At 37.8% G+C, this 24686-nt stretch overlaps 2 protein-coding genes across 2 annotated transcripts in view; one reads left to right on the top strand and one right to left on the bottom strand.

Annotated features, from left to right (window-relative positions):
• Nucleotides 1-24686, bottom strand: part of LOC128643706 (trafficking protein particle complex subunit 3-like protein) — a 245095-nt gene that overhangs the window by 68771 nt on the left and 151638 nt on the right. The gene's annotated exons all lie outside the window — the stretch shown is intronic.
• On the top strand, nucleotides 1894-23938 carry LOC128643705 (calcium homeostasis modulator protein 5-like). The gene is made up of 2 exons (XM_053696535.1): nucleotides 1894-2433; nucleotides 23460-23938. The coding sequence occupies exons 1-2, from the start codon at nucleotides 1894-1896 to the stop codon at nucleotides 23850-23852; spliced, it is 933 nt and encodes a 310-aa protein (XP_053552510.1). The 3' UTR covers nucleotides 23853-23938.

Here is a 24686-nt window from a genome sequence, read left to right as displayed (position 1 = left end):
CAATATAATTTTTTATTGTTTTAAAAGATAGATAATCCCTTTATTACCAATTCAACAGTTTTGCACAACCAACACGGTTATATTAATATACTTATTACCTTTGTGATTACCTTGTATCTAAGCATCATCTGACAGCCCCCTGATCACATGACTGTGACTATTTATTATCTATTGACTTGCATTTAGTATTGTGTTGTGCTAAATCTTAAATAACTCCTCGGGGATTAACACAATGTTATCTATATGGTCCACATGAACTAGCAGTCTGCTGTTTTGAAAAGCAAATAAAAAAGCATGTGATAAAAGGCTGTCTATAGTGGTTTAGAAACAGGCAGAAATTTAGAGGTTTAAATGTTATAAAGAAAAGTAATATATTAATGTTGGTTGGGCAAAGCTGGGGAATGGGTAGTAAAGGCGTTATCTATCTTTTTAAACAATAACAATTTTAGTGTAGACTGTCCCTTTAAAAAAAACTTACACTTATCGCTCGTACGCTAGCGTGACACCATGTTAGACCTACACCACTAACCCGAAGTGAGTAATAAGTATTTTACATTCCTCTCTTCTTAACATAAGATAAAAGGTACTTTTTAGCTATAAATATTTATTTCTACATATATCTATACCTATATCTATATGAATATATACAGGTATAGACATGTATACAGATATAAATAGAAATACATATTTTGAAATACAACAAACATTTCTTTCTAAGTAAAGTAATATATCTAAGTAAAATATTTACAGTAAAAACCATAATTCATATTAATATTAAATAAAATGTATTTTTCTTGTCTTCAGGTATTTGAGTAGAAAGGGTTTCACAGTATATATACTTATGTATATATGTTCTGGGGCCTGTTATTTTTAACATATTTATCAGAGATATCAGCCAAGGGCTACAGGGGAAAGTAATGTCTGTTGGCTGATTCCAGGGGGGGGGGGGGGTAGAAAAAGTGATATACAACAATTGGAGCATTGAACAAATGACTGGAACCTAAAGTATATAGAATGCCAGCTCTACCTGTGTAAAATAAATGTATCATTTAGATGTGCATTTAAGGTACCTGAACAGGTTCCCCAAACAAATTGCCTCCATCTTGACCAGCAAAATGAATGTGTACTCAGGTTCAAAACTTTCTATATTCTAAAGATACCTAAAGAGTTTACAAAATACTTCAAGTCACCATGCTTGACTGTAACTGAAACTGTCCTATCCAACAATCTCCAGGGCAACTGGTGTAAGCAGCCAAATCACCAAGGAGGCCTTTGTTTAGGTTTCCCTCACAATTTCCAAACTACCCATAGGTAAAATACTATGGGTCACCTACTCACCCTAGACTACACATTCAGAAATTAGAAACTGGCTTAAACTCTATCCGCTAAACTGCTAAGGACAGCCCTTTGGAAATGAGCTGTAAGGCCTTGACATCTTATTTAATACAATATCTAGATTTATATTTATTAAAAGCTGTTACAATTTCTTAAAACAATAACATGCTACAGGAAACTATAGAACGCGAGGTCCAAAACGTAGGGGACATACTGGGCGACGCCACCTTCATGTGCTTTAGTTATACTATAACATTTTTCTATGGTTTTTCTTTATTTTCATAATTTAGTTTAGAGCTCTAATTAAGTATATTGCTCTTACCCCTTGTTTAATAAGAGCTGAAATATTAAGCTTGACAAATTAAAAAGTAAAATAAAAGATGAAGAAAAAACAAATAAAGTTTTTCATAGTGTCTATAGCAGATTTTATTGCAATGTACCAACACACCTCTGTATAATATAAACCTGAGTAACTGGTTTTATTCAGTAGATTTCACATACCGCTCATCTTTAAATTCTCAAGTTCCATTCAGCAGAATATTTTATTTTTGCCTCTATATGTTAAACATGGAGGCACTGCAAAAATTAATACAGTTTTGTGCTGAGAAGAAGTCAGCGATTGGCTACAGCTTTTTGGCTCTCGTGACCATAGGAGGCCAACAATTATTTTCCATTGTCGCCTTTAAATGTCCGTGTAATCATCAGAACCTTGTTTATGGGGCTGCATTCCTCTTTGCTCCTGCAATAGTTCTTTTAATAATTGGCTACTTTTTAAACAGCAGAACATGGAAATTCATCACAGGATGTTGTTTGAACCCCAAAAAGATGTTTCCCAAAGGAAATCGCTGCTATTGTCTTTATGTTTTTATACAACTCACACTGAATGCATCCATTGGTCCCATCATGTGGATTTCGATTGCTTTACTTAATGGGACCTTTTATGCATGTGCAATGAGTGGCTTCCAGAACCCCCAGTATATGCAGTACCTGTGCAAGAACAAATCAGAACACTGCCAGACACACCTCTTTAAGGTGACTTGTGGGAAAGGCAGCCCGGACTCTGAAGAAGTCATTTTACTTCTCCAAGCACAATCACAGGTATGAAAAGCATATTTCTGTGATTTGATGCTTGATAATAATATACATCTAATGTAGTCCTTTTCAAATCAAATCATATTTTTATGTTGTAAACTAAATAAGAAAATCAATGTATTTAGACAGTTTTTTTTATTATGAGCATTACATTATTTTAAAGATTTTCAGTTCTAAATAGAAACATTTTTTTGCAATCTAATTTATTAGGAAAATGCTTCTAGTAAAAGATATAGCTGTCTTAGTGATAGCTTTTAATGTGCACAGAGCATATGTCCATATTCCTTGTGCACGTGCATTCAGACACTGCCTTTTACTTTGAACAGACAAGATTTCTTAAATCTTGTGCAAAGGTAAAATAGTGACAGCTTTTAGTAAAAACACATGTATTGCATACAGATAAAAAAAAAACACATATTGCAAGAAAGCTTCCTTTCCAGACCAAAATTCGCTCATATGACTTTAAGTATTGACTAGAATATTCCTTTAAATAGGGCTTGATACAAAATGTGCACTAGCATGCATGGTAATCAAATGCATATACAAATATAATGCTGGACGATTTGTATTTCATGCAACAAAGCAGATTAGACATATATCAATAATTAAAAGCTCCGTACACGATCTAATGTGCACTAAATTTAAAATTCAAACTAAAATAAGCAAAAAATTTAAAAAAATATGAATGTTAAAGCTGAGCTTATTTATAAAGACCCTCTTTTACCTTTCAAAACTGCATTATATTTGATAAAATACATCAGCTGTTATGTAATTGGAGAAATAACACAACTTTAACAATTACCCACGGAAAATTATTGATCACACAATTTTAAAGGGTCTAATTTGTTAGAAAATATATTTTCTGCATCACTGCATTGCAACGCCCAAACAGAAAATGACTGCCAATTGGATGTAAGACTGCTGTGTCTGCTTGGTTGGCTGATCGTGTTGTGCTCAGGTTCAGCAAGTCTTGCTTTAATTTTTTAGCAATAATCACATTTACAAGAACATTAATCATTAACTTCAATACATTTTTATTATAGATATAAATGCAAGAACAGTCCTGGAAGCAATTGCCCACATAATTTAAAGGGCAGTATCCTCCTAAAGCAAATGCCCTAAACTAGATCACCCTAGACAAATTAAACAAGGGTTCATGTGTTTTTTCTCTCATGACATTAAAATAAATAAATAATAATATTTTAAAGATATACAAGGTCAGAGATACGTTACGTAACAGTGAAGTTGAGCTGGTAAAATCTCAGTAAGAGCATATGAAGAAGAAAAGGATAGGAACAAAAAAAAATTCTGTATTGATCATACCAATATGTTTAATTATAAGGTGATTAACAGTTGATCTTAGAACCTGGGTAGATCTCATATAAGCCGCCGATGCTAAACGGATCATCAGACCCATGTAAAACAGCCTTTCTTTCATGTAATTAGCAAGAGTCCATGAGCTAGTGACGTATGGGATATACATTCCTACCAGGAGGGGCAAAGTTTCCCAAACCTCAAAATGACTATAAATACACCCCTCACCACACCCACAAATCAGTTTTTACAAACTTTGCCTCCTATGGAGGTGGTGAAGTAAGTTTGTGCTAGATTCTACGTTGATATGCGCTCCGCAGCAGGTTGGAGCCCGGTTTTCCTCTCAGCGTGCAGTGAATGTAAGAGGGATGTGAAGAGAGTATTGCCTATTTGAATTCAATGATCTCCTTCTACGGGGTCTATTTCATAGGTTCTCTGTTATCGGTCGTAGCGATTCATCTCTTACCTCCCTTTTCAGATCGACGATATACTCTTATATACCATTACCTCTACTGATTCTCGTTTCAGTACTGGTTTGGCTTTCTACTACATGTAGATGAGTGTCCTGGGGTAAGTAAGTCTTATTTTTGTGACACTCTAAGCTATGGTTGGGCACTTTTATATAAAGTTCTAAATATTTGTGTTTAACCCCTTAATGACCGGACCATTTTTCAATTTTCTTACCCTTAATGACAATGGCTATTTTTACATTTCTGCAGTGTTTGTGTTTAGCTGTAATTTTCCTCTTACTCATTTACTGTACCCACACATATTATATACCGTTTTTCTCGCCATTAAATGGACTTTCTAAAGATACCATTATTTTCATCATGTCTTATAATTTACTACAAAAAAAATAATAAAATATGAGGAAAAAATGGAAAAAAACACACTTTTTCTAACTTTGACCCCCAAAATCTGTTACACATCTACAATCACCAAAAAACACCCATGCTAAATAGTTTCTAAATTTTGTCCTGAGTTTAGAAATACCCAATGTTTACATGTTCTTAGCTTTTTTTGCAAGTTATAGGGCCATAAATACAAGTAGCACTTCACTATTTCCAAACCACTTTTTTTCAAAATTAGCGCTAGTTACATTGGAACCCTGATATCTGTCAGGAATACCTGAATATCCCTTGACATGTATATATTTTTTGTTAGAAGACAACCCAAAGTATTGATCTAGGCACATTTTGGTATATTTTATTCCACCATTTCACCGCCAAATGCGAGCAAATAAAAAAAAAACTTTACATTTTTCACAATTTTAGGTTTCTCACTGAAATTATTTACAAACAACTTGTGCTATTATGGCACAAATTGTTGTAAAAGCTTCTTTGGGATCCCCTTTGTTCAGAAATAGCAGACTTATATGGCTTTGGCATTGCTTTTTTGTAATTAGAAGGCCACTAAATGCTGCTGCGCACCACACGTAAATTATGCCCAGCAGTGAAGGGGTTAATTAGGTAGGTTGTAGGGAGCTTGCAGGGTTAATTTTAGCTTTAGGGTAGAGATCAGCCTCCCACCTGACACATCCCACCCCTGATCCCTCCCAAACAGCTCTCTTCCCTCCCCCACCCCACAAATGTCCCCGCCATCTTAAGTACTGGCAGAAAGTCTGACAGTACTAAATAAAAGGAGTTTTTTTTTTTTTTTTATAAAAAAAAATAAAATATTTTAGCTGTGATGGACTCCTGCCTTAGCCCCAACCTCCATGATCCCCCCCCCAGCTCTCTAACCCTCTCCCCTATCTAATTGCGGCCATCTTGGGTACTGGCAGCTGTCTGCCAGTACCCAATTTGCACAAAAACAAAAGTATTTTCTGCTCTTTTTCTTTTTTGGGGGGTTTTCTTTAGTGTAGCAGCCCCCCACAATACCCCTACCCCCCTCCCCCTTCCCAGATCCTTTTATATGATTTAAAAAAAAAATCTTTCCCCCCCCCCCCCCTCTTCCCTCATTGGTGTCAGTGGCCAGCTAATGCGCGCGCCCCCCCACATGCTCCCGGCACCCGGCGTGCACATTGCACTTCTAGGAACCGGATGCCGGGTAGCGATGGGCCGCCCACCCACCTCCCTGTTGCGCTCCCACCCACCAACGAACTACCGGTGCAGAGAGGGCCACAGAGTGGCCCTCTCTGCATCGGAGTCTTCTAAAAAGGTATTGCAGGATGCCTCCATATGGAGGCATCACTGCAATACCCTGAGAGCTGCTGGAAGCGATTGCGATCGCTTCCAGCACTCTCCTAGACAACTGACGTACCAGGTACGTCCATTGTCATTAACTACTTGTTAATGCATGACGTACCTGGTACGTCAGTTGTCATTAAGGGGTTAAACATTTATTTGCCTTGATTCAGGATGTTCAATATTCCTTATTTCAGACAGTCAGTTTCATTATTTGGGATAATGCATTTGAATAATCAATTTTTTTCTTACCTTAAAATTTGACTTTTTTTCCCTGTGGGCTGTTAGGCTCGCGGGGGCTGAAAATGCTTCATTTTATTGCGTCATTCTTGGCGCGGACTTTTTTGGCGCAAAAATTTTGTTTGTTATTTCCGGCGTCATACGTGTCGCCGAAAGTTGCGTCATTTTTTGACGTTTTTGCGCCAGAAATGTTGGCGTTACCGGAAGTGGCGTCATTTTTGGCACTAAAAGCATTTAGGCGCCAAATAATGTGGGCGTCTTTTTTGGCACCAAAAAATATGGGCGTCATTATTGTCTCCACATTATTTAAGTCTCATTGTTTATTTGCTTCTGGTTGCTAGAAGCTTGTTCACTGGCATTTTTTCCCATTCCTGAAACTGTCATTTAAGGAATTTGATCAATTTTGCTTTATATGTTGTTTTTTCTTTTACATATTGCAAGATGTCTCAGATTGGTCCTGAATCAGAAGATACTTCTGGAAAATCGCTGCCTGATGCTGGATCTACCAAAGTTAAGTGTATTTGCTGTAAACTTGTGGTATCTGTTCCTCCAGCTGTTGTTTGTAATGAATGTCATGACAAACTTGTTAATGCAGATAATATTTCCTTTAGTAATGTTACATTACCTGTTGCTGTTCCATCAACATCTAATATTCAGAGTGTTCCTGTTAACATAAGAGATTTTGTTTCTAAATCCATTAAGAAGGCTATGTCTGTTATTCCTCCTTCTAGTAATCGTAAAAGGTCTTTTAAAACTTCTAATTTTTCAGATGAATTTTTAAATGAACATCATCATTCTGATTCTGATAATGATTCCTCTGGTTCAGAGGATTCTGTTTCAGAGGTTGATGCTGATAAATCTTCATATTTATTCAAAATGGAATTTATTCGTTCTTTACTTAAAGAAGTCTTAATTGCATTAGAAATAGAGGATTCTGGTCCTCTTGATACTAAATCTAAACGTTTAAATAAGGTTTTTAAATCTCCTGTAGTTATTCCAGAAGTTTTTCCTGTCCCTGATGCTATTTCTGAAGTAATTTCCAGGGAATGGAATAATTTGGGTAATTCATTTACTCCTTCTAAACGTTTTAAGCAATTATATCCTGTGCCATCTGACAGATTAGAGTTTTGGGACAAAATCCCTAAGGTTGATGGGGCTATCTCTACTCTTGCTAAACGTACTACTATTCCTATGGCAGATAGTACTTCCTTTAAGGATCCTTTAGATAGGAAAATTGAATCCTTTCTAAGAAAAGCTTACTTATGTTCAGGTAATCTTCTTAGACCTGCTATATCTTTAGCGGATGTTGCTGCAGCCTCAACTTTTTGGTTGGAAGCTTTAGCGCAAAAAGTAACAGATCATAATTCTCATAGCATTGTTAATCTTCTTCAACATGCTAATAATTTTATTTGTGATGCCATCTTTGATATCATTAGGGTTGATGTCAGGTATATGTCTCTAGCTATTTATGGCTTTATGGCTTAAAACTTGGAATGCTGATATGTCTTCCAAGTCAACTTTGCTTTCCCTTTCTTTCCAGGGTAATAAATTATTTGGTTCACAGTTGGATTCTATTATTTCAACTGTTACTGGGGGGAAAGGAACTTTTTTACCACAAGATAAAAAATCTAAAGGTAAATTTAGGTCTACTAATCGTTTTCGTTCCTTTCGTCACAATAAGGAACAAAAGCCTGATCCTTCCCCTACAGGAGCGGTATCAGTTTGGAAACCATCTCCAGTCTGGAATAAATCCAAGCCTTTTAGAAAGCCAAAGCCAGCTCCCAAGTCAACATGAAGGTGCGGCCCTCATTCCAGCCCAGCTGGTAGGGGGCAGATTACGATTTTTCAAAGAAATTTGGATCAATTCGATTCACAATCATTGGATTCAGAACATTGTTTCACAAGGGTACAGAATAGGCTTCAAGATAAGGCATCCTGCAAGAAGATTTTTTCTTTCCCGTGTCCCAGTAAATCCAGTGAAGGCTCAAGCATTTCTTAAATGTGTTTTAGATCTAGAGTTAGCTGGAGTAATTGTGCCAGTTCCAGTTCTGGAACAGGGGCTGGGGTTTTACTCAAATCTCTTTATTGTACCAAAGAAGGAGAATTCCTTCAGACCAGTTCTGGATTTAAAAATATTGAATCATTATGTAAGGATACCAACATTCAAAATGGTAACTATAAGGACTATTCTGCCTTTTGTTCAGCAAGGGCATTATATGTCCACAATAGATTTACAGGATGCATATCTGCATATTCCGATTCATCCAGATCACTATCAGTTTCTGAGATTCTCTTTCCTAGACAAGCATTACCAGTTTGTGGCTCTGCCGTTTGGCCTAGCAACAGCTCCAAGGATTTTTACAAAGGTTCTCGGTGCCCTTCTGTCTGTAATCTGTCTGTAATCAGAGAACAGGGTATTGTGGTATTTCCTTATTTGGACAATATCTTGGTACTTGCTCAGTCTTCACATTTAGCAGAGTCTCATACGAATCGACTTGTATTGTTTCTTCAAGAACATGGTTGGAGGATCAATTTACCAAAAAGTTCATTGATTCCTCAGACAAGGGTAACCTTTTTAGGTTTCCAGATAGATTCAGTGTCCATGACTCTGTCTCTGACAGACAAGAGACGTCTAAAATTGGTTTCAGCTTGTCGAAACCTTCAGTCTCAATCATTCCCTTCGGTAGCCTTATGCATGGAAATTCTAGGTCTTATGACTGCTCCATCGGACGCGATCCCCTTTGCTCGTTTTCACATGCGACCTCTTTAGCTCTGTATGCTGAACCAGTGGTGCAGGGATTATACAAAGATATCTCAATTAATATCTTTGAAACCGATTGTACGACACTCTCTGACGTGGTGGACAGACCACCATCGTTTAGTTCAGGGGGCTTCTTTTGTTCTTCCAACCTGGACTGTGATTTCAACAGATGCAAGTCTGACAGGTTGGGGAGCTGTTTGGGGGTCTCTGACAGCACAAGGGGTTTGGGAATCTCAGGAGGTGAGATTACCAATCAACATTTTGGAACTCCGTGCAATTTTCAGAGCTCTTCAGTCATGGCCTCTTCTAAAGAGAGAGTTGTTCATTTGTTTTCAGACGGACAATGTCACAACCATGGCATATGTCAATCATCAAGGAGGGACTCACAGTCCTCTGGCTATGAAAGAAGTATCTCGAATACTGGTATGGGCGGAATCCAGCTCCTGTCTAATTTCTGCGGTTCATATCCCAGGTATAGACAATTGGGAAGCGGATTATCTCAGTCGCCAAACGTTACATCCGGGCGAATGGTCTCTTCACCCAGAGGTATTTCTTCAGATTGTTCAAATGTGGGGACTTCCAGAAATAGATCTGATGGCTTCTCATCTAAACAAGAAACTTCCCAGGTATCTGTCCAGATCCAGGGATCCTCAGGCGGAGGCAGTGGATGCATTGTCACTTCCTTGGAAGTATCATCCTGCCTATATCTTTCCGCCTCTAGTTCTCCTTCCAAGAGTGATTTCCAAGATTCTAAAGGAGTGCTCGTTTGTTCTGCTGGTGGCTCCAGCATGGCCTCACAGGTTTTGGTATGCGGATCTTGTCCGGATGGCTACTTGCCAACCGTGGACTCTTCCATTAAGACCAGACCTTCTATCGCAAGGTCCTTTTTTCCATCAGGATCTCAAATCCTTAAATTTGAAGGTATGGAGATTGAACGCTTGATTCTCAGTCATAGAGGTTTCTCTGACTCAGTAATTAATACTATGTTACAGGCTCGTAAATCTGTATCTAGGAAGATATATTATCGAGTCTGGAAGATTTACATTTCTTGGTGTTTTTCTCATCATTTTTCTTGGCATTCTTTTAGAATTCCTAGAATTTTACAATTTCTTCAGGATGGTTTGGATAAAGGTTTGTCTGCAAGTTCCTTGAAAGGACAAATCTCTGCTCTTTCTGTTCTTTTCCACAGAAAGATTGCTAGTCTTCCTGATATTCATTGTTTTGTACAGGCTTTGGTTCGTATAAAACCTGTTATTAAGTCAATTTCTCCTCCTTGGAGTTTGAATTTGGTTCTGGGGGCTCTTCAAGCTCCTCCGTTTGAACTTATGCATTCGCTGGACATTAAATTACTTTCTTGGAAAGTTTTGTTTCTTTTGGCCATCTCTTCTGCTAGAAGAGTTTCTGAATTATCTGCTCTTTCTTGTGAGTCTCCTTTTCTGATTTTTCATCAGGATAAGGCGGTGTTGCGAACTTCTTTTAAATTTTTACCTAAGGTTGTGAATTCTAACAACATTAGTAGAGAAATTGTGGTTCCTTCATTGTGTCCTAATCCTAAGAATTCTAAGGAAAGATTGTTGCATTCTTTGGATGTAGTTAGAGCTTTGAAATATTATGTTGAAGCTACTAAAAATTTCCGAAAGACTTCTAGTCTATTTGTTATCTTTTCCGGTTCTAGGAAAGGTCAGAAGGCCTCTGCCATTTCTTTGGCGTCTTGGTTAAAGTCCTTGATTCATCATGCTTATGTCGAGTCGGGTAAAACTCCGCCTCAAAGGATTACAGCTCATTCTACTAGGTCAGTTTCTACTTCCTGGGCGTTTAGGAATGAAGCTTCGGTTGATCAGATTTGCAAAGCAGCAACTTGGTCTTCTTTGCATACTTTTACTAAATTCTACCATTTTGATGTGTTTTCTTCTTCTGAAGCAGTTTTTGGTAGAAAAGTACTTCAGGCAGCTGTTTCAGTTTGATTCTTCTGCTTATATTTTCAGTTTTTTAAACTTTGTTTTGGGTGTGGATTATTTTCAGAGGAATTGGCTGTCTTTATTTTATCCCTCCCTCTCTAGTGACTCTTGCGTGGAAGATCCACATCTTGGGTAGTCATTATCCCATACGTCACTAGCTCATGGACTCTTGCTAATTACATGAAAGAAAACATAATTTATGTAAGAACTTACCTGATAAATTCATTTCTTTCATATTAGCAAGAGTCCATGAGGCCCACCCTTTTTGTGGTGGTTATAATTTTTTTGTATAAAGCACAATTATTCCAATTCCTTATTTTTTTATGCTTTCGCACTTTTTTCTTATCACCCCACTTCTTGGCTATGCGTTAAACTGATTTGTGGGTGTGGTGAGGGGTGTATTTATAGGCATTTTGAGGTTTGGGAAACTTTTCCCCTCCTGGTAGGAATGTATATCCCATACGTCACTAGCTCATGGACTCTTGCTAATATGAAAGAAATGAATTTATCAGGTAAGTTCTTACATAAATTATGTTTTTTTGTCTCACTAGTCTCGCAATCTGTGCGTCCAGTAATATTTTATAGAAAGTGGGCTGACCCATCTCTGTCCCGACGAGTGGCATTGCGCCTTCCATAGAAAACAACAGGAACTGCTGTCTGATCAAATATCCGCCCACATCACCAGTGAACCCAGATCTCGGCAGTGGGGAGGGGGTGTATTGAACGCATGTTTACATAACAAAGCATGTGTATTCACTAAAATAGAAAACAAATGATGTGCAATAACAGTTCAATTGACCCCTTCATAACCAGATTTATTTGTCTAAATCGGAACAAAGTTTCCATGTAAAAAAATAAGTAAAAATTGAAATCACGCGATCGTGTGATTTCAATGATGGAATCGTGTCTGGGGGAGTGCCTATGATGCTAGGCATGCCCTCTAGCCTGCGATCCCATTTACCAAGCCACTATTGGCTTCAGGACAGCCAAATGGCTAGGATGTTCCATGCCGTCCTAACGCTGCTAAAGCCCAGTGCAGTTAGGACGGCATTGAACGTCCTAACGGCAGGAAGGGTGTAATAGATAGGTAAACTAAGTTTTACTGTACATTCAGTAAATTTGTTTCAGTTAAAAATCTCACTACTCAATGGCTGGCAAGACTGGTATGTGTGAAAAGATGCTCCTAAGAAGGACAGTCCTTTTAAAAATATGAAACCCCAGCAATTTTTCCCCATTTACTGTAAATACATGAAAGTCCCATTGATGCCCATACATTCTCTATAGGGCCAATTTATCATGCCCTGAATGTGACCAGATACATTTGTTTCCGCACAAGCCTTCAGGCTCGCCGGAAACAGGAGTTAAGAAGCAGTGGTCTTAAGACCGCTGCTCCTTAACCTGTACACCCCCTCTGAGGCGGCGTACAGCAATCAGCCAGATCCTATACGATCAAGTTGATTGACACCCCCTGCTAACTCTGCAGGGGGCAGCATTGCACAAGCAGTTCACCTGTCGGCATTCAGCGATGTCTGGCGGATATGATCGCTACAGTGGATCATGTCTGTCCGACTCAATAAATCGGCCCCTAAGTATCTGATCACCTTTGTTAAAATAAACCCTTAATGATACATTTGTACGAACTGGGGGATTGTGGGTATATTTTACATATGAATACACAGTGTTATGTGTAGGTATTATACTGTAAAATATGATAATATGTATGTGAATTGTTTTTTATTAAAATATGTTTTTAACTTTTGGAGTTAAAACACATTTTGTTACAATACAATAATAAGACATGAATAATAAACCTATAGGAGCTTGGGGGTTGTGGGTATATTGTATGTAAAGTGTTTTCATTATTTAAATAAATGTGTTTTAAACTTTCTTTTCTTTTTAGGAAGTCACAGCTTTTTTGTCTTACAAAAGTACGTTTTTTTTTTCAATTTTGCACTATGTAAAACTTGTTTTTTGGAATTGATGGCTTTCTTAATAGTGAATTTGTATTACAGCTATAAGTTTTTACTGTACTTGTTTTACTTCTAATATTGAGACCGCACCGTACCATACTTGTTCTATATTAGTAACACATTTGTTACAGTGTAACTGCAATATTAATAAAGTAAAACACATGCAGAGGGAACTTATTGCAGCAATAAATGTACAATATTAAAAAAGCCATAAATACCAAAAAACACATTTTGAAGAAGCTGCAACTATTGTCTACTAATGTCTTCCTATAAATAAAAGAACACGGCAAAAGTAAAAAACACGTTTATTTAAATAATGAAAACACTTTACATACATATAATAGTATTTAACAGTATAATATATACATAACACAGTGTATACACATGTATATTATACCCACAGTCCCACAGCCCCTATAGCTTTATTATTCATGTCCTAGTTTCCCTATTGTATTTTTAAGTTTTAGTTGACACATGTAAATTGTCATTAAATACAATGTAAAGGTATCATTTACATTACACCTTCCATGCAAATGGATCCCACCCAACACCAGGAAGACGGTCACCCATGCACTCGTCAGCAGCAGACTGGACCACGGCAACTCACTGTATGGCGGATGCACCATCAAGCTCCAAAAGAGACTCCAGCGCATCCAGAACGCCTAGGCAAGACTCATCCTCAACATCCCTCGCCAATCCCCCACCACAAAACACCTGCGAGACCTGTACTGGCTCCCCATCAACAAAAGAATAACTTTCAAGCTCCTCACCCACACGTTCAAAGCCCTCCACAACATCAGCCCTGAATACTTAAACCACCGTGTCACCTTCTACACCCCGCCAGACAACTATGGTCGGTCGGCCGACCAAGCCCTCGCGATCATCCCCCATATCAGAAAAATCATCTCTAGAGGCGGGTCCTGCTGTCAACTGGCAGCCAAAACTTGGTACACCGACCCTTTACACCTCTGACAAGATGCTGATCTAACAAAGTTCAAAAAGGACATCATGACCTGGCTCTTCGACTGAACGGCAACCGTTAGCGTTTTCCCACCAGATCAGCTCCCCTTAGTGCCTTGAGACCCTTACGGGTGAATAGCCGTGCTTTAAAAGAATCCAATAGATAGATAGATAAATAGATGCAGGTGGTGCTGCTGTATTTCAAATTCTGCCAGTGTCAAAGAAGCATCAAACACTGCTTTCAGCCCTTTATAAAATGTAATCTGCAATCTCGATTGCAAGGCAAAAGCATTGTGATAATAGCAATATTTTAGAAATTGTTCTAACATCTGGGCCATGGACATAAGCTACTGGTCCTATAAAGAGAAAATAAGGAATGTTATTTATCCAGATCGAATGCATAGAAGTTAAAGGGACAGTCTAGGCCAAAATAAACTTTCATGATTCAGATAGAGCATGTCATTTTAAACAATTTTCCAATTTACTTTTATCACCAATTTTGCTTTGTTCACTTGGTATTCTTATTTGAAAGCTTAACCTAGGAGGTTCATATGCTAATTTCCTAGACCTTGAAGGCCACCTCTTTTCAGAATGCATTTTAACAGTTTTTCAAAACTAGAGGGTGTTAGTTCATGTATTTCATATAGATAACACTGTGCTCGTGCATATGAAGTTATCTGGGAGCAGGCACTGATTGGCTAAACTGCAAGTCTGTCAAAAGAACTGAAATAAAGGGGCAGTTTGCAGAGGCTTAGATACAAGATAATCACAGAGGTTAAAAGTATATTAATATAACTGTGTTGGTTATGCAAAACTGGGGAATGGGTAATAAAGGGATAATCTATCTTTTAAAACAATAACAATTCTGGTGTAGACTGTCCATTTAAATAGCTAATAACTTTAATAATAAAAAATGCTGAATTATAAGTGTATACCAAAATATAAAAACAATTAAAACCCCCCACCCATTTAATAAATAAATAAATAATGTGCTCTAGAAAGTAAGTATTATACTATGGCTAGCGCTAAGCTTCCATCCTGCTTTATGTGCTCCAAAAGGCACAAAGCACCGGAAAGAAAACCGTGAGAATATATTCCCTTTCACTGATAAAGCATTCCCCTTACCTCATAGTATTGAGGTGGGGTCCTGTAAATACACAATCTCACTACTACAGGAAAATGTTTATTCACATATATGTGTGTATATAATATAAATATATATATATGTTTTAAGAGGGATCTGGACTTTACCCCATCTCTACAGCTATATATCTTTTGAACATTTTCCTGTGCGCTTAAAGACCTATCCTTGCTTTGTTACTTCAAACAAATAAATAAATAGATATTATAAAAATTCACTGTCCCTGGAGATTAACAAAAATGACATGGGGATATTCTAAAAGAAAAATACAATTAATTAGAATATTTTATTTGACCACCAGTGTCCCATGTAAACGTTGTGTTTAATCCCCACATAATAACAGTCCTGCTCAGGGCTCCCCAAGTATGACACGGCTGTGATTGGTGGTTACTCGTGTATGCTGCTCCTAATTGGTTTAACAGCTGTGTCCTGCACTATATTGCAGGGGATAAAAACATAGCAAGGAAATTAAAAAATGTAATATTTCCTGTTTGGTTAAAAGAGAGGATTACAAAGCATTCAATGACTTTCAGCCTTGACAGCGAAATCAAATTTAGAGTTTAATATTGGCATGAAACCTATTGGTTTAACTACTGGATCTTGTGACTTTGATGGTATTGGTTCACATGCTTTGCTTAATCATATTTTATTCTCATAGTTTTATATATATTGTGTCAGACAGATTCATATAGAACACTGACTCTATTCAATAGTTCAAGCTCTGTAAAAAAGTAACAATAAAATAATAATGAGCAGCAGCAAGTAAAGTATTTTGCGAGCCATGTGCAAGTCATCCCATTTATCAAGCCATGTAATTAAAGCAAGACGGATTCCCACATAAAGGGAACTATTGAACTATTGAGAGCTTTCATATAATATGAGAACTGGTGCTCTCAATTTGGGATTTTTTTTATCTTCTTGCTGCCATTATGAGATCTGTTTAGGTTGAATACTAAAGACTAAGGCCTGTGTAAACTGCTGGTAACATAAAACACATCCATAGGCTTTAATGGAGATATATGTTGCTACCACTGGCTTACACAATTTATAACAGCAATGTAGCTTTTATTTACAATTACACTACTAATTGAACCTGCTTTCATTACTTAAAGGTCATTATTTTTGCATTATTGCAAATAACTGGGTGTTTAACTCCTACACATGGGTTGAAAACATAGTTAAAATCAGCTCCAGAGCTGCAATGCACTACTGGAAACTAGCTGTACCAATCAGGTGAGCCAATGACAAGAGGCCATTGGGCTAGCAAATGCCAGGCATTCTGCAATCCTGGCAGAATGAAGAAGTGAACTTTGTCTGCCTGAGCTTTGATAAATGGGGCTCAAAGTGTCTGTTATTGATCAGCAATGGCTATGAATGTTGAATTTACTTATTTTTTTATAATAACCCCTTCACCTGTGTGGTATATTGAGGTATAAGAAAACCTGTCTAACAAACGTTTTTTTAGAGTATATTTTAATAAGGGGAGGGGGGGGGGTGTTTGCAAAAAACTTCCAATGCAAAAAGGGGTCCCAGGTGAAAAAGTTTAAGAAGCTCTGCCCTAGACCAAATGCTTTTAAAAACACTGCAATAAATTATAAACTACTGAAACTAACTTAAAGGGACATTAAACCCAACTTTTTTGTTTAAAATTGCATGCTCTTTCTAAATCAGGAAAGAAAAAATTTGGGTTTCATGTCCCTATAAAGTGAATGTCAATTTTTTCATAATTGAAAGTACGTCAATGTAGCTTGTTAGTTTTTCAATTAAACCGCCACTTTATTTTTGTAAAAAAATGAAAAATAAATATTATACTTATATTACCAAATATTCTCCGTTTTCGGGACATGCTCCTCCCACCCACAACTTCCTTATTTTTTACACTCTTACGTATACAGCGGTCCCACACGCTGTTTACGTAGTGGCAATGCGCGCTCCTGGCTTTGAGATACAGAGCGCATGCTTTACAAGCCGATGCCGATGACTACCAACATAGTATTCAGTGAATGAATACATTCACTGAATACTATCGTGCAATACAGTTAAGCAGCGTTCCATCGTCCCTACGATGTATTGTATTCAAACTCCTACTCATGTAAGTATGATTTGAAATTCTTGCCTCAATTATTATGTGCCTTATTATCAACAAAATATATATCGATCATTTGATATGAAAAAAAAACAAAAATGTTATAAACATAAAAAAAATTGTAATTATGATCTTAGAATTTGTCATCAATTCTTAGGTTCTTTATTATGTTAAAACGACATACATAAACATATAGATCATTTTACTACCCCCCCATAAAAATAAACTAAATTTATCTTTTTGTCTGTACAATATGTACATTGATAAATACATTTTTCATGTGTTTGCACTTATTTCAGACAAAACAAACCTTACTATTCTATTGAAAGTATTACTGAGAATCAAAAGATCTAACACCCATAAAAAAATTTTGCTGCTTTAAAAACATTCAATATTGTAAGTCGCATATTTTATACTTTATATAATGCCCAATGAAATATCGCTATGTTATGCTTACAAACGGAAAGTACTATTATTGATACCGTAGCCCATGTACGATCGATACTTACCAAGCGGTAGCAATTTTTATAAAAAAATAATGAAGTACGAATTAATTGAAATAGCGCATGCGCGAAATGTGAACGTGAGTAAGAGCTCGTTTTTCTCTCTTCTTTCCAACGCAAGCGCTTACGATAGTGTGACGTAAAGGAAAGGGGGTTTGGTCCCCCCGGGGGGATTGGATTATTGGTTGACAAGAGCGAGCCTACGATGTCAATCAATAATCCAAGATGGTGGGCGGAGGTTTGAAATGACGAACGGATCCAAATAAATTAAAAATAATAGGTAATCATAAATTTGTTTAAAAAATCGTGAATTAAAGTGCCATTATTTTCACTTCAATTTTTAGACAGTGTTTAGCATGCTGCATGACTTTACATTCACTTTAAAGTGCATGTTTGTGTACAACTAATTCATAGGAATAGAATACTCACCTGATAAGAACAATGTCCACAGCTTTGTGTGATGGACAAAATATTTTTGTATTCTCATTATCCAATTAGAAAATTCAATTTGGGAAGTCTTTATTTAATATACAAAAATACTCCTACTATATATCCTAAAGCCTATTAACCCTTTGAGTGCTAAGCACTTTCCCACCTGGGTGCTAAGCTGTTTTAAGTTTATTTTTTAATTTTTGAATTGTTTTTTTCTAACTTTTTTTTTTCCAGATCCCCAAGACTTACACTGTTGGAAAGGTTGGGCGATTACCTTCCAACGGTGGGTCTTGGAGGTCTGCAGCTGCTTAGATGCCTGAGATACAGGCTTCTAAGCAGCATGCCCCCTGCTCCTATACTTAACATTGTGATTTTTAAATAAAGTTGTGCGGTGATGTCATCACGTCATTGCGTGTGACGTCACCGTGCATAATGTGAAGCCCCGGCGATATCTGTCACTATGCAGGCCCCATCGCCAGGGTAGGAGCGGGTTGGAGCCCCCATATATCCCTCAAGGTGGGAGAGTGCTAGTGACGGCTCTGAGCCGTCGTTAGCACCAGAGTGGGAAACTCTGTGACGGCTCAGAGCCGTTGTTAGCACTCAAGGGGTTAAAGGGTCATGAAATTATGCTGAAAAGAAGTGAAACACTATGGCCTAAATTACAAGTGGAGAGCAAAATAGTAGCACTATTGAGTGCTAATACCACTGAAACCAAATCAATAGTGCTCCTATTATTATGCTCATATTACAAGCTGAAAGCAGAAAGCTTTTGCTTGAGTAAAAGCCTCAAGTTTACTAACATCTGGAGGTCTAATAGTGCAGCAGCACTAAGTCTCTTTCCCCATAGACTTCTATGGAGCGTGCTTCAAAAGCTTTTTATGCTTTCACTCGCACATTCTAACCAGAAGGCGCATTAAGCCAAGTGTACTAAAACAAGAGGTGTATTAAGAAATACTTGAAATAGCATTGTTATTCACTCTGAATAAAATATAATTTTTAATTTTAAATACATTTATATCTATATTTACATATAAACTTTTCTTCTGAAATATGAACTTGTTGGACACCACATTCCAAAACCAGAGCATTAATATAAAGTTGCCCCCTTAATCCCCGAAAAACAGACCCAGGTCATTACCCCTCCTCCGTCAAACTTTAGAGTAGGCACTATGCATTCTGGTAGGTAGTGTTCTCCTGGCATCAGCCACACCCAGATTCTTCCATCAGGTTGCTAGATAGTATAGTGTGATTCATCACTCCAGATAACAAGATTCATCTGCTGCAGCGTCCAGTGGCAGCGTGCTTTACACTACTCCAGTGGAAGCTTGGTATTGCGCATGTTGATGTGAGGCTTGTGTACCCCTGCTCGGCAATGGACACCCATTTTCATGAAGCTTTCATTGCACAGTTTTTGTGCTGATGTTGCTTCCATAGGCAGTTTGGAATTCTGTAGTGAGTGATGCAACAGATGATATAGCGATATGATATGCGATTCAGCACTTGTCTGTGAGTTTGCGTGGTCTACCGCTTCATGCCTATGCTGTTGTTTCTCCTAGACTCTTCCACTTTCTATTAAACACACTTACAGTTGACTGGGGCAGAGCTAGTAGGGCAGAGATTTAATTGATTTGTGGCAAAGGTGGAATCTTATGACAGTGCCATGTTAAAAGTCAATTAACTCTTCTGTACAACCCATTGATGTCATGTCTATGTGCTTAATTCTATGTACTTGTTAGCAATGTGGCGACATTCCGATAGTAGGGTGAGAACTTGGCGTAAACAACATGAAAGTATGGATCCATCCTGCCTTGTATCAGCGGTTCAAGCTGGTGGTGGTGGTGTAATGGTGTGGGGGATATTTTCTTGGCACACTTTGGGCCCCTTAGTACCAATTGAGCATCGTTTAAACGCTACGGCCTACCTGTATGTATGTATGTATGTCACCCGTAAGGGTCTCAAGGCGCTGCTCATTTTATCAACTTCAGAAGGATAAAAGGCTGAGTGGACCTTGCCGGGGATCGAACCTGCAACCCTTGGGTTGCTACAGAGCTCAGCCACAGTGCCTTAGCATGCTGAGCTATCTGTCTGGCTAACTGAGTATTGTTGCTGACCACGTCCATCCCTTTATGACTACAGTGTACCCATCTTCTGATATTTACTTCCAGCAGGATGCACCATGTCACAAAGCTCACATCATCTCAAACTGGTTTCTTGAACATGACAATAAGTTCACTGTACTCCAATGGCCTCTACAGTTACCAGATCTCAATCCAACAGAGCACCTTTGCGATGTGGTGGAACGGGATATTCGCATCATGGATGTGCATCCGACAAATCTGCAGCAACTGCGTGATGCTATTATGTCAATATGGACCAAAATCTCTGAGGAATGTTTCCAACACCTTGTTGAATCTATGCCACAAATAATTAAGGCAGTTCTGAAGGCAAAAAGGGGTCCAAGCCGGTACTAGCAAGGTGTACCTAATAAAGTGGCCGGTGAGTATATATATAAGCTTGATCAGGAATGTTTTTTGTGGAAGGGTTGCAGCCAAGAAACCACTTTTTTGAAAGGGAACAGGGTGAAAAGGCTAAGATATGCTAAAGCTCACAAAGATTTTAAGGAAGTTCAGTGGAAAAGAGTATTATTGAGTGACAAATCCAAGTTTGAAATTTTTGGGTCCAATTCTCAAGAATATGTGAGAAGAAGAGTTGGAAGAATAAGTGCTTGCGGCCTTCAGTGAAACATGGTGGATGGTCTGTCCTGGTTTGGGGCTGCATTTCTGCTACTGGTGTTGGCGATATTGTCCGAATTGATGGGATCATGAATGCTGAAGAGTAAAGACAGGTTTTAATTCATTATGCCATGCCTTCTGGAAAGCGCCTGGTTGGGAATGGTTTTATTTTTCAGCATGATAACGATCCCAAGCACAGTGCTAATGCAGTGAAATCATATTTGGAGAGAAAAACAGCTGATAAAACACTGACAGTCATGGACTGACCTCCACAGAGTCCACATCTGAATATTATAAAGGCAGTATGGGATCACCCGGACAGATAAAGAAATAAAAGACAACCTAAATCTAAAGAAGAACTCTAGGAAGTGAAATACCAGAAGATTACTTCAGAAAACTTCAGGATAGTCTCCCCAAAAGAATTTAAGATGTGCTTAGTGCCAATGGAGGTCACACTAAATACAGAATTTGCCTGAATAAGCCATTTTGTTCTGAATGTTTATTTTTATATTTTGTGTATATATTTCCTGTATTTTCTGTTTGTATCTTAATAAAGAGACCGAAAAATAAATATAAATAAATACACATGTAAATACAGTACAGTATTTTCATGTGACAGCACTGAAGAAATTACACTTTGCTACAATGTAAAGTAGTGAGTGTACAGCCTGTATAACAGTGTAAATTTGCTGTCCCTTCAAAATAACTCAACACACAGCCATTAATGTTTAAACCGTTGGCAACAAAAGTGATTACACCCCTAAGTGGAAATGTCCAAATTGGGCCCAATTAGCCATTTTCCCTCCCTGGTGTCATGTGACTCGTTAGTGTTACAAGGTCTCAGGTGTGAATGGGGAGCAATTGGGTGTGTTAAATTTGGTGTTATCGCTCTCACACCCTCTCATACTGGTCACTGGAAGTTCAACATGGCTCCTCATGGCAAGGAACTCTCTGAAGATCTGAAAAAAGAATTGTTGCTCTAAATAAAGATGGCCTAGGCTATAAGAAAATTGCCAAGACCCTGAAACTTAGCTGCAGCACGGTGGGCAAGACCATACAGCGGTTTCACAGGACAGGTTCCACTCAGAACAAGCCTCACAATGGTCGACCAAAGAAGTTGAGTGCACGTGCTTAGCGTCATATCCAGAGGTTGCCTTTGGGAAATAGACGTATGAGTTCTGCCAGCATTGCTGCACAGGTTGAAGGGGTGAGGGGTCAGCCTGTCAGTGCTCAGACCATACACCGCTCACTGCATCAAATTGGTCTGCATAGCTGTCGTCCCAGAAGGAAGCCTCTTCTAAAGATGAGACCCATGAAAGGCCGCAAACAGTTTGCTGAAGACAAGCAGACTAAACACATGGATTACTGGAACCATGTCCTGTGGTTCGATGAGACCAAGATAAACTTATTTGGTTCAGATGGTGTCAAGCGTGTGTGGTGGCAACCAGGTGAGGAGTACAAAGACAAGTGAGTCTTGCCTACAGTCAAGCATGGTGGTGGGAGTTTCATGGTCTGGGCCTGGAAGAGTGCTGCCGGCACTGGGAAGCTACAGTTCATTGAGGGAACCATGAATGCCAATATGTACTGAGACATACTGAAGCAGAGCATGATCCCCTCCCTTCGGAGACTGGGCCGCAGAGCAGTATTCCAACATGATGACGACCCCAAACACACCTCCAATATGACCATTGCCTTGCTAAAGAAGCTGAGATTAAAGGTGATGGACTGGCCAAGCATGTCTGCAGACCTAAACCCTATTGAGCATCTGTGGGCATCCTCAATTGGAAGGTGGGGGAGTGCAAGGTCTCTAACATCCACCAGCTCTGTGATGTTGTCATGGAGGAGTGGAAGAAGACTCCAGTGGCAACCTGTGAAGCTCGGGTGAACTCCATGCCCAAAAGGATTAAGGCAGTGCTGGAAAATAATGGTGGCCCCACAAAATATTGACACTTTGAGCCCAATTTGGACATTTCCACTTAGGGGTGTACTCACTTTTGTTGCCAACGGTTTAGACATTAATGGCTGTGTGTTGAGTTATTTTTAGGAGACAGCAAATTGACACTGTTATACAGGTTGTACACTCACTAATTTACATTGTAGCAAAGTTTCATTTCTTCAGTGTTGTCACATGAAAAGATATAATAAAATATTTTCAAAAATGTGAGGGGTGTACTCACTTTTGTGAGATACTGTACATATATATACATATACACACACACTTTTGAGCCCTGCCAAATACCTTGAAACATGTAATATAATTTGTATTGTGTTATGTGTTTTGAATAGAAATACTTGAATTCATTATGTTTTTCACATATAATTTTTTTTTTGCATTTAAAAATAGATATTTCTATATATATATCTGTATATGCAATCTTATATATATATATATATATATATATATATATATATATATTCATATAGATATAGAAGTATAGATATATTTTACACATTTTACATAAACTCTATTCTATGCATAACATATTTTATATTCACTGGCATGTCCCATTAACTAGCGTCCCACATGAGTGAGTCCTGTGGTTCTTTTATGAATTATATCTACCTCACTGTGTATAAGTTAATGACCTTGTAAATTTCTTGTCACTTTTAATAACATAGATTAAAAAAAAGACCTCAACTGGTATTCATATTAGAATGTTATGCTAATTGTAATTTTTAGGAATTTCTATGACTAACTGAATATGAATTACTCTCAAAAGATTTGTTTTTTTTGTCTCATAATTCACAGATTCTAGGTTGGTGGCTTATAGTGATATCAGCGATTGTTTCTCTGCTAAGCACCTGCTACACAAGTTGCCGATCTCAAGTCAGTTTCCTTCAGATGACATTCTGGAGAATTTACATTGATAAAGAAAAAGAAAAGTTTGATGAGCTGGCACACGAATATGCCACTAAACTTGCTATTAGGAATCTGAGAAGCTTCTTTGAGCAAAAGAAACCAGAAGCCTTTGATATGCCAAGCAACAAGTCTTGGGATGACGTTTCCACTTTGTATAGATTCAGTTCCAATGAACAATACTATAGCACCCTACATAGATCTGTTGACAATTGCAACATTGATTTTCCAAATGAAAATGAATCAACAGTGGACTTTGTAGATGGGCCACAAAGTAGAGTTTAAATGCAACCTATTCTATTGCCAGACAATATTTGGAAAGAAATTAGCATGACAACGTATAAATATGAGTTATAATTTGTGTTAAAATGGATCAGTGCAAAATGAATTTTAAAAAGCACATTAGAAGCATCACAGAAGAAAAGTACCACTTTGAAGTTTTTCCTTTATAAAAAACAATAGGAAGCATGAAAGTCAAAATTAAATGTTCATGCTTTAAACAACTTTCCAATTTACTTCTATTATCAAATTTGCTTTATTCTCTTTGTATCGTTTGTTGAAGAGTTACATGTGATCTGAGATGTCATCAAAGAAAATGCAGCATATCTGCAGAAAGAACCGGACAAAAGCAGGAACCATTATCGCTTTCGCTTTGCAGCACTGTTCCACATCAGGCCGTTCCCTTCAAACGGTGCTGTGTTCTGGCTGCACTGTGCAAGTTTTCCTAGTAAAGTCAAATACAATGTAGCGCTGCAAAGAAGCACAACATTGATTTTTAACGGTTTCTCAGAAACTTGCCAACCTCACCTCCTAGCCTTTTCCAGTCTGCAAAGCTGTGATTTTTGAATGTAAGACATTCTTGTGAGCAACACACCTTTCTTTATTACTACATTTTTACCTTATAATTATGTGAGATCAGACCAAGAGCAAATAATACAAATTTAGACACCAACTTTTTTTTCTCTGTAGGTCATTTGCAATGAAATTTTCAAATGCTGCAATATATTATAAAACTTTAAAAAATGCTTTATTCTTAAGTTAATAAACACATTGCAGTTGAGCTGGTGCTTTGGTTTAAGTGCCTAATTTAAAACCAAATTTCATTTTAAAATAGCGGAC

Source organism: Bombina bombina, unplaced genomic scaffold, assembly GCF_027579735.1.
Source record: "Bombina bombina isolate aBomBom1 unplaced genomic scaffold, aBomBom1.pri scaffold_602, whole genome shotgun sequence".
Taxonomy (NCBI): domain Eukaryota; kingdom Metazoa; phylum Chordata; class Amphibia; order Anura; family Bombinatoridae; genus Bombina; species Bombina bombina.
Note: the sequence above shows the minus strand (reverse complement) of the source record. Positions and strands in the feature narration are given on the sequence as shown.

Coding starts and splice junctions, on each gene's coding strand:
- LOC128643705 (XM_053696535.1), top strand. CDS start 1,894: ATGTTAAACATGGAGGCACTGCAAAAATTAATACAGTTTTGTGCTGAG. Junction 2,434..23,459: donor TTCTCCAAGCACAATCACAG/GTATGAAAAGCA, acceptor CATAATTCACAG/ATTCTAGGTTGGTGGCTTAT.